At 39.9% G+C, this 10,122-nt stretch overlaps 1 protein-coding gene across 1 annotated transcript; it reads left to right on the plus strand.

Moving 5' to 3' along the window:
• Positions 1-259: 259 nt before the first annotated feature.
• LOC108841680 (short-chain dehydrogenase TIC 32 B, chloroplastic) lies at positions 260-3,308 on the plus strand. Its single transcript, XM_018614440.2, has 8 exons — positions 260-569; positions 656-887; positions 1,174-1,253; positions 1,364-1,520; positions 1,838-1,919; positions 2,551-2,638; positions 2,763-2,809; positions 2,915-3,308. The coding sequence occupies exons 1-8, from the start codon at positions 449-451 to the stop codon at positions 3,104-3,106; spliced, it is 999 nt and encodes a 332-aa protein (XP_018469942.1). The 5' UTR covers positions 260-448; the 3' UTR covers positions 3,107-3,308.
• The last annotated feature ends 6,814 nt before the right edge of the window (positions 3,309-10,122 follow it).

A 10,122-nucleotide genomic window follows, 5' to 3' on the forward strand; every position in this document is an offset into this window, starting at 1 on the left:
CAAAAAAACTTAATGGAATTTAATTGATTTTTTCCGACGAAATTTAATTGATTTTTTATGGAATTTTACCTATATTTTACAATGGAACTAGACCAACCTTCTTCCACTGCGAAATTATTTAAAAGTTTAAAACAGGAAGAGACTACAAGGAAAAACGACTACCGATCGTTTAGGTAAAAAGTGATAACTACTTTCTTAACCTCATCGATAAAAAGTTGACTATAAATAAACATTACTATTTCCTCTCATATCTCTCTCCCTTGCCATACGGCGTTGCCTTACAAAAACCTGACAAGAGAAGCAGAGAGAGAGAGCTTTCAGACCATATCTTGTTTTACCATTCTACCCTCATAACTGATAACTGCAAACACAGTTTTTTTTTGTTTTCTTCCTTCTTTGTTTTACATTTGTATAGTAACAGAAAAAAAAATCTCCGGCGAAGAGATAAATGATCGACACTGGAAGATACCTAATCGGCGCCGCCGGTGTTAGCGGCTTCGGGTCTAAATCCACCGCCGACGAGGTGACCGAGAACTGCGACCTTCGTTCTGTAACAGCCATAGTCACCGGTGACTTTTCTTTTTTTCTTTTTCTGTTTTCCGGTGACTCGCGTCGTTGGAAACATTTCTCATATTCTGTTAATGATTTGGTGAAGGTGCGACGTCGGGGATCGGAGCGGAGACGGCGAGAGTGCTGGCGAAACGAGGAGCGAGGTTGATATTTCCGGCGAGGAACGTGAAAGCGGCGGAGGAAGCGAAAGAGAGGATCGTCTCTGAGTTTCCGGAGACGGAGATCGTAGTCATGGAGCTTGATCTCAGCTCTATGTCTTCAGTGCGGAGCTTCGTCGCCGGTTTCGAATCTCTCAATCTACCTCTCAACCTTCTTATGTAAGACTCAAACTTCGTTTTAAAACTATTATTTTTTCATTATTAAGTTTGTGTTAATTGCTTGATATTATCCAAGTTTAGTTACGTTTTGCAGTAATATTTTTCTCGGAAATTCAAATAGAACTATATGCATGTAAATATATTTAAACACACATACGTGCAAGAACACAACATAACTAATTATGATCCAGTTCTTAATCTTTTTTTTTCAGTTAATCTTTCTTTGGTTTAAATACGTTATTCGCTCATTTTCTGATTTAATAAAAAACTGCAAATGTGGAATCAGAAACAACGCAGGCAGATTAGCACATGAACATGCAATATCAGAAGACGGGATCGAGATGACATTTGCCACTAATTATCTTGGTAATTATTTCGTTTTAATATGATTCCCACACTATATGACAGATCTGAACTACGCATTATACTAATATAATCTCCTTGTTAATAGCCGATCTTAACCGTTTTAATTGCAGGCCATTTTCTCTTGACCAATTTGTTACTGAAGAAGATGATCCAAACGGCAGAAGAAACAGGAGTTCAAGGAAGGATCGTTAATGTCACGTCCGGTATTCACGGCTGGTTCTCCGGCGACTTGATCGAGTACCTCCAGCTGATTTCCCAACCTAAGTGGTATGGTTCCTTATAGTTTCTATCATTAAGAGGCTTAACCGTTCCACAAACCCATAACATTTCAAAACTCTAAATGATATAGTCTATTAGTCCATGAGCAACACATGTTAGGATGTTACACATCTACAATTCACTTAAGTGTCCAATAGCTCTAACCAAAGGTAAAAGCTGCATAGTTGTTAATTTCTTGACTGATGAGTGACGGTAAGTTGATGGTAGGGGTAATAAATGTGAAAGGAGGTAAAGAGTTTTGACATTTTTGACATACAATGACTTTAATTTTATTTTTTTGTATGTTGGGGTTGATGATCGAATAGTCAATTCGATGCGACACGTGCGTATGCTCTCTCGAAGCTTGCCAACGTTTTGCATACCAAGGAGCTCTCTTCTAGACTCCAGGTCTCTTTCTCTCCTTCCTCTCTCTCTCTTATTTTCATTCTCCAATTAATTTCACCTCTTCCCTAAAAATTAATAATTCCAACTAAAACCGTTCTGTATAAATTAATAATAATGGTCTTATTTCTGAAAAACTTTTTCAAAAAGTGTGTATTGATTTTTTTCTGAGTGTAAATTAAAGGTGGAAGGTATTGGAAAAGAGGACAACAAGAAACCTAGATAACTACTCCCTCCGTTTCATAATAGATGATGTTTTAGAAGGATAATTTTGTTTCAAATTAGATGAAGTTTTGAGATTTTAAGGTTACTTTAACTTTATTGGAAAATGTTCAACCAATTATATTTTACAGTCTTTTTAATTATTGGTTAATTGATTTTAAAATTATATCTTTAAAATATTTTTTATTAAAAAAATATAATTTTCTTAATCTTTGTGCATTAGGTAAAACATCAAGTATTATGAAACAGAGGGAGTATGATATTTATTCTAACTAATTATATGAAATTAGTTAGTTAAGCTTTGACTATTGACCTTAGTTAGGATTAAGTGATTAACACAATCATGTGGGTACTTTAAAATAAAATGATTACATTTATTATTAATAAAGTTAATAGAAAAGGACAAAAATTGCAGAAAATTGGAGCGAACGTGACGGTTAACTGCGTACACCCAGGGGTTGTAAAAACCCGATTAACAAGAGACCGGGAAGGCTTATTGACAGGTTGGTTTATCTCAATTCCCCACCCCCTCTTGTTAGCATATTGGCTTATCTTGAATAAATAACCATAAACAATTGAGATTCCTAATTATGTCTAAATGATTTTCCTTTGTCTTTTCCTACTCAGATCTCGTCTTCTTCATGACATCCAAGCTTCTTAAGACCGTTCCTCAAGTAATATATAATTGTAATTGATATAACATAATCTGTGCTGGATATTTTATTTTTTTGTTTGTTAATTCATGTGGTACTTTTGTTTAATTTCTGGCATGTGATTAGGCAGCAGCAACGACGTGTTATGTGGCAACGAATCCAAGGTTGGTGAACGTATCGGGAAAGTACTTTACGGACTGCAATGAAACGACACCGTCTGGACTCGGATCTAACTCCTCCGAAGCTACCAAGTTATGGGCGGCTTCTGAGGTTCTGGTAACTCAACATTCGAAGGCCACTTTCAACCCATTTAGCTAAAGAAAAACTGAAGTTATTATCTAACTTTATATTCCCGTAGGAAAAAAGATACAATCTAATTAGCCAAGGAAAATATTATGAAGTTTAGGTAATCCTCCGACCTTATATACTGGTATCAAGAATCTCTTAACCATATATAGATAATATATATATATACTAGTTTTTTAGTATATAGTACTAATGCGAAACTGATGTATTAATGTATTGAACTTCTTTTTCATAGTTCTTTCCTCTTTGTTTGATTAAAGAAAGAAATCATATATGATGTAAAGCTAAACTTGACTATTATACTTTATTTTTGTCACGACGGACTATTATACTAACCTTAAAATATTAAATGATAAGTGGAAAATCATAATGTCAATCATTAGTTTTCGAAAGTGCTCCGAAGTTATGCTCATATTTGATATAATTCTTGTGATTAACTCATTTGGAACTGATCTGTGAGATCTCTCTTTCGTTTTACTTAAATAATCTTTTTGACATTGACTATTTCGTATTTCCATGTGAGGTATCAAAAAAGAAGCCCTGGCTTTCCCATCAATTAGTTTGGTATTACGTGTGGTGTTATTTGAATGTTGATTTCTAATAATATTTGTTTATACAAACTATACTATTTGATTATAAAACTATACAAATATGGATGTGGTTGAAGAAATTAACAAAAGAAAGGAAAATGGAAAAAACAAGATGTAAAGGGGGAGAAAAAGATAGATGAGAATCGGTTAGATTGGGGATTGGGGACTTTAAGATTTAGGTCCATATAAAATGGCGCATGATAATACTTTTGCGCATGTGTCTATCTCTTTACTTTCTCTTTTTTATAAAAGAGACCCTACTAACATGCGCCAGGGGTTTTCACTTCTTTAAAAGAAACTCTCGTGCGTCATCAAATTGCTCTGTCCTTAATCCTTAACTATCGAGTTTTAATCATTACAAAAATTAAATGTTGGTTAGTGATCTATTCTTAAGCTTGTATAGTTTATTCGGTTGGTTATCTCTTGGTTATTGTTAATTAGAAGATTAGGTTGAACCGGTTATGTTAGGACGGTTTAGCTAATTGATTCTGGTTAGCATTGTACATCCTTAGTTTAGTATAAAAGGATATGAGAGTTAGCTTTAGGATTAGCTAAGTGAGAGAGAGAAGAGAGCTGATCGAGAAGAAGACGTTGTACTCTGTTCTTTACCATCTCTGTTTTGGAGTGATGCCTTGTTCTAGTGGATTTGCTAGCTGAGTCTGGCTCCAGGGGATTAGTTCTCCATACCGGAGAGATATCCCTGGGTAAACAAGCTGTGTGTGTCTTCTTTACTTGCTTTCTTGTAGATCTTTCTGGTGCTTGTGCTCGTGTGTGTTTGATACAGGTCACGAGTGATCGTATTGGATTGATACGATCTTGATTCATCTCGAATCAAGAGGTCTTCCGCTCAACAAGTGGTATCAGAGCCAGGTTGACTAGATTCGCGGACTCACGATGACGACGACAAAGACGATACGAGCTGAGGTGGAACTGTTCGACGGAACCGGTGATTTCTCGCTGTGGACGATTCGGATGATGGCTCACTTCGGTGTATCGGGATTGAAGGAAGTCGTGCTTAGTGATAACTTCGAGATCGAAGTTCCGGTGACAAAATCAGAGGGAAAAGCGGTGGATGATGACGACAGTGCTGGTGCGTCCGATACAAAGACGATTCTTGATCCAGTTAAACTCGAGAAGGATGAAAAGGCGAAAGACATGATCATTCTCAACATCGGGAATCAAGTTCTTCGCAAGATCAAGCACTGCACTACCGCAACAGCGATGTGGTCATCTCTCGAAAGGTTGTATCTATCTAAGTCTTTACCTAATCGCATCTTTGTTCAATCTTTATTCTATACGTTTAAGTGTGATAGCTCAAAGTCTATCGATATAAACGTAGATGATTTCTTGAAAATTGTTGCAGAGATGGGGAGCTTGAATGTCAGCGTTACTGATGAGATTCAAGCTATTGTGTTCCTGAGCTCTCTACCAACCATCTATGATCAACTGAAGCATACTCTCAAGTATGGAAAGGACTCGCTCACGTTGGAAGAAGTCATATCGGCAGCAAGGTCCAAACAGAGAGAGATCCAAGATAGTGGAAGGAATGAGAAGGGAACAGCATCCGTACTCTATTCCTCTGAAAGAGGACGACAAAGCAGGCGTGATCACAGCGACTCTCGAGGAAACAAAGGGAGAAGCAAGTCACGAGGAAGGAAGGTTACTTGCTGGTATTGCAAGAAAGAGGGGCATGTTAAAGCTGACTATTTTGCGAGAAAGAAAAGGATGGAACAAGATAGCGATGGAGAAGTGGCAGTAGCAATAACCTCACTCGATGATGCACCGAATGCTCTCACTACTGTTGGAAATGAGGCGAGTGAGGACTGGGTTATAGACTCAGAGTGTACACATCACATGACCTGCCATCGCGAGTGGTTTACTGACTTTGAAGAGATCACGTCATCAAAGGTCCTCCTTGGAGACTATACCTCTATAGAGACTCTGGGGATCGGTACTGTGAAAATCAACACTCGTGGGGGTACCGTAAAGATGTTGAAGAATGTCAGATACGTTCCTGCGCTCAGGAGGAACCTCATTTCTACAGGAACCCTAGACCGACTTGGGTTTAAACATTGTGGAGAGGATGGCAGGATTATCTTCATGAAGAACTCCAAGGTGGCGTTGTGGGGGGCTCTGGTTAATGGTCTTTACCTTCTAAAGGGTGAGACCGTAGTACCAGAGAACTGCAATGTAGAAGGCCACAAGTTGAAAGTACCGGTATGGCACAGCAGACTGGGACACATGAGCTTCAAGAATCTACAAGTTCTTGTGAAGGCTGGAACTCTTACCAAGAAGGATGTTGGAGCGGAGTTCTTCTGCGAGCACTGCGTGATGGGAAAATCCAAAAGGGTAAGCTTTAGTACTGGTAAACATAACACTGCTAACGTTTTGGAGTATGTTCATGCAGATCTCTGGGGTTCTCCAAGCGTGCATCCTTCACAGTCTGGTAACAGATATTTCCTGTCTATTATAGATGATCATTCCAGAAAGGTTTGGATCTGGTTTCTTAAGACTAAGGATGAAACGTTTGCTAGTTTTAGTGAATGAAAATTGCTGGTAGAAAATCAGGTTGATAAGAAAGTTAAATGTCTCAGGACCGATAATGGCCTAGAGTTCTGCAACCGTTTGTTTGATGAGTTTTGCAGGAAGTATGGGATTGCAAGACATAGGACCTGCGCATATACGCCCCAGCAGAACGGTGTTGATGAGAGGATGAACCGCACCATCATGGAGAAGGTTCGATGCCTGCTGGATGAGTCTGGCCTCGGTGAAGATTTCTGGTCAGAAGCAGCAGCATTCTCAGTGTATACCATAAATCGATCTCCGTCGTCGGCAGTTGGATTCAAGGTTCCTGAGGAGGTTTGGCTTGGAAGGAAACCTGGTTACAAACATATGAAGAAGTTTGGTTAGTTGGCATACGTCTACACAAATCAAGGGAAGCCCAAGCCTAGAGCAGTTAAAGGAATCTTCATTGGGTACCCTCCTGGGACAAAAGGTTACAAGGTGTGGCTCTTAGATGGTGAAGAGTGTGTGGTTAGCCGAAACGTGAAGTTTTGTGAAGAGGTTATGTTCAAGGATATCCCGAAGAACACTCAAGGAGGAGTATCAGACCAGACGGTTACGTTGGATGCTGAGAAGACGTTTGTGGAGATACCTCTGACGCCTGGTGATGGGAGTAGTAGCACAGGTCAGGGAGAAAATCCTCTTGCTACTTATGACGAGAGTGACTTAGAAGCCTCGGAGCAGGGTGGTGTGGAGCGAGCTAGCTCAGGGTTGACAAACTATCAACTGGCCCGAGACAGACCTCGCAGAACTGTAGTTCCTCCTGCAAAGTTCAATGATTATGACTGCACTGAAGTGGCTTTTGCACTATCAATGTTTGAGTTGATGTATGTGGAAGAGCCGAAAGATTACTCTGAGGCAAGGGCGAGTAAGGAGTGGTACAAGTGGAGTGTGGCGTCTGATGACGAGATGGATTCTCTTCTAAAGAACGGCACTTGGGTGTTAGTGAAGAGACCAAAAGATAGGAAAGTGATCAGCTGCAAGTGGCTGTATAAGATAAAGCCTGGGATCACCGAGGATGAGCCTGAGAGGTACAAATCAAGGCTTGTGGCACGAGGGTTCACACAGAAGGAGGGGATTGACTACCATGAAGTATTTGCACCGGTAGTGAAGCATGTTTCGATTCGAACACTACTATCATTAGTAGTGAATCAAGATTTAGAGTTGGAGCAGATGGACGTGAAGACAGCTTTCCTTCACGGTGATCTAGAAGAGGACCTATACATGGAGCAGCCTGAAGGTTACGAGGATAAGTCGAAGCCGGATCATGTATGCCTACTAAAGAAGTCTCTGTACGGTCTCAAGCAGTCTCCTCGTCAGTGGAACAAGAAGTTTGATGAGTTCATGCACGCTCAAGGTTATAGAAGAAGCCGGAGTGATGCGTGTGTGTATACTACAGAAGGTTCAAGCGGTAGCATGGTGTATCTTCTACTTTACGTAGATGATATGCTTATTGCTGCGAAGTTCATGAAGGATGTCAAGAAGCTTAAAGATCAGCTGGAATCTGCATTCGAGATGAAAGACTTGGGTCCAGCTCGTAGGATACTGGGAATGGATATATACAGAGATAGAAGCAAGGGAGTTCTGCGTCTGTCTCAGTCAGAGTATATAAAGAAGGTGGTTAGAAACTTCAGGATGGAAGATGCTAAAGTTGCGTTGACACCGATGGGAGCTCATTTCAAGCTTTCAGCTGTAACAGAGAAGGAGGAGAGTATCGACACTGATACGATTCCATATCTGTCTGCAGTGGGAAGTATAATGTATGCAATGGTGAGCTCGCGCCCTGATCTTGCATACGCAGTGGGGCTTGTCAGTAGGTTTATGAGTAAACCTGGAGAGGTTCACTGGGAAGCAGTAAAGTGGCTTCTTAGGTACATGAAGGGGTCAGCGGATGTTCAGCTCACGTTTACTCAAGAGAAAGGTTTTGAGATTCAAGGCTACTGTGATTCTGACTACGCATGAGACAGAGACAGGAGCAGGTCGCTGTCAGGCTATGTGTTTACCATAGGGGGAAATGTAGTGAGCTGGCGATCTAGTCTTCAACCGGTGGTGGCGTTATCAACTACGGAGGCGAAGTATATCTCATTGACGGAGGCGGTAAAGGAGGCTATCTGGCTGAAGGGATTACTCACAGAGTTTGGGATTGAACATGGTCCTGTGAAGATCTGGTGTGATTCTCAAAGCGCTATCTGTCTTTCGAGAAACGCAGTATTTCATGAGCGCACGAAGCATATGCGTGTGAGATATGACTTCATTCAAGATATTATGGATGAAGGAGAGGTTGAAGTGGTGAAGATTCATACAAATCGGAACCCAGCTGATATCTTGACGAAAGTGGTTCCAGTGAGCAAGTTCAACGCAGCGTTGAGTTTGCTCAAGGTTGTTTCAGCCTGAGAGGCTTAGGCCTCGCCAGACGGTGTAAGCTAGAGGTGAAATCCACGGAAGAGAACAAGGGTACTAGAAGAGTTGAAGCTGCAGTGGTGAAGCTTAAGCTTAGCTCAAGGAGGAGTTTGTTGGTTAGTGATCTATTCTTAAGCTTGTATAGTTTATTCGGTTGGTTATCTCTTGGTTATTGTTAATTAGAAGATTAGGTTGAACCGGTTATGTTAGGACGGTTTAGCTAATTGATTCTGGTTAGCATTGTACATCCTTGGTTTAGTATAAAAGGATATGAGAGTTAGCTTTAGGATTAGCTAAGTGAGAGAGAGAAGAGAGCTGATCGAGAAGAAGACGTTGTACTCTGTTCTTCACCATCTCTGTTTTGGAGTGGTGCCTTGTTCTAGTGGATTTGCTAGCTGAGTCTGGCTCCAGGGGATTAGTTCTCCATACCGGAGAGATACCCCTGGGTAAACAAGCTGTGTGTGTCTTCTTTACTTGTTTTCTTGTAGATCTTTCTGGTGCTTGTGCTCGTGTGTGTTTGATACAGGTCACGAGTGATCGTATTGGATTGATACGATCTTGATTCATCTCGAATCAAGAGGTCTTCCGCTCAACATTAAAGAAGAAAAGGGCGAAGGTTGGTTTAAAGAAGAGAGAGAGCTTTAAACTTTAAACAATGCACGTAAGTATATATGTGCACACGTTCTTATCATTGTTCACGTATTTTAAGTGTATGTGTACGTACTAAGTAGTAGATTGCTCAATGGACGGGTGCTTGTGCTTTATCTAGATTGATTGATCTCTCATTTTCCTTTTTACTATTGGGTATTTTATTGGTTGGTTTGTTTGTTTGTTTGGTCGTAAAATGAAGAGAAATTGGGAACCTCCTTATTCGAAACTTAAGTTTTGGGCTCATCTTATAATGCTTTTTCTAACGTAGGTGGCTATAGTCTATTATGGGCTTAAGGTCTAATATAGTAAAGTATTAGAAGCCCAAATAGTATTAGAACGTTGTGGATTCATTTCCTACCATCTACCGTCGAATATCAAGATGATCACGAATTAAAGAACTCTCTACAGAAAATTCGACTCGTCGAATTAATCCTTTTTCCTTCATTACCCACCGATAGTAATTACCGATTACTCTAACAAGCAAGGATATGATACAACTATAAACAAACTTAACTTTTAATAGAATCTTACAAGGACATAATCTATATATCTCCCAGTAAAAGTGTCTTGTTTAGAAAGAACGCTATAATCAATATAGGACCATAAATCGTGGAAAAGAACATCTAGAAACACATAAAGGTCATGCAGAGTAGTTGCACTATACCCACTGACTAGTGACTATAACATGACCGGTATAAAATACTGGAAACATAGTTCCCATAATCCCATGTACCCATATCCCATCTATACGAGCTATCAAACTTTTTTTTAATCCAAACAAAAAGGCATAGCTTAGCTCCAACTGGTGTTACAAAAAAAAAATCT

This window comes from Raphanus sativus, chromosome 2, assembly GCF_000801105.2.
Source record: "Raphanus sativus cultivar WK10039 chromosome 2, ASM80110v3, whole genome shotgun sequence".
NCBI classification, from domain to species: domain Eukaryota; kingdom Viridiplantae; phylum Streptophyta; class Magnoliopsida; order Brassicales; family Brassicaceae; genus Raphanus; species Raphanus sativus.

What these genes read in the sequence shown, in the direction of transcription:
- LOC108841680 (XM_018614440.2), top strand. Translation starts at nt 449, where the DNA reads ATGATCGACACTGGAAGATACCTAATCGGCGCCGCCGGTGTTAGCGGC. An exon ending in TGTAACAGCCATAGTCACCG is followed by an intron (nt 570 to 655) that starts GTGACTTTTCTT and finishes GATTTGGTGAAG; the next exon opens with GTGCGACGTCGGGGATCGGA. An exon ending in AGCTCTCTTCTAGACTCCAG is followed by an intron (nt 1,920 to 2,550) that starts GTCTCTTTCTCT and finishes CAAAAATTGCAG; the next exon opens with AAAATTGGAGCGAACGTGAC.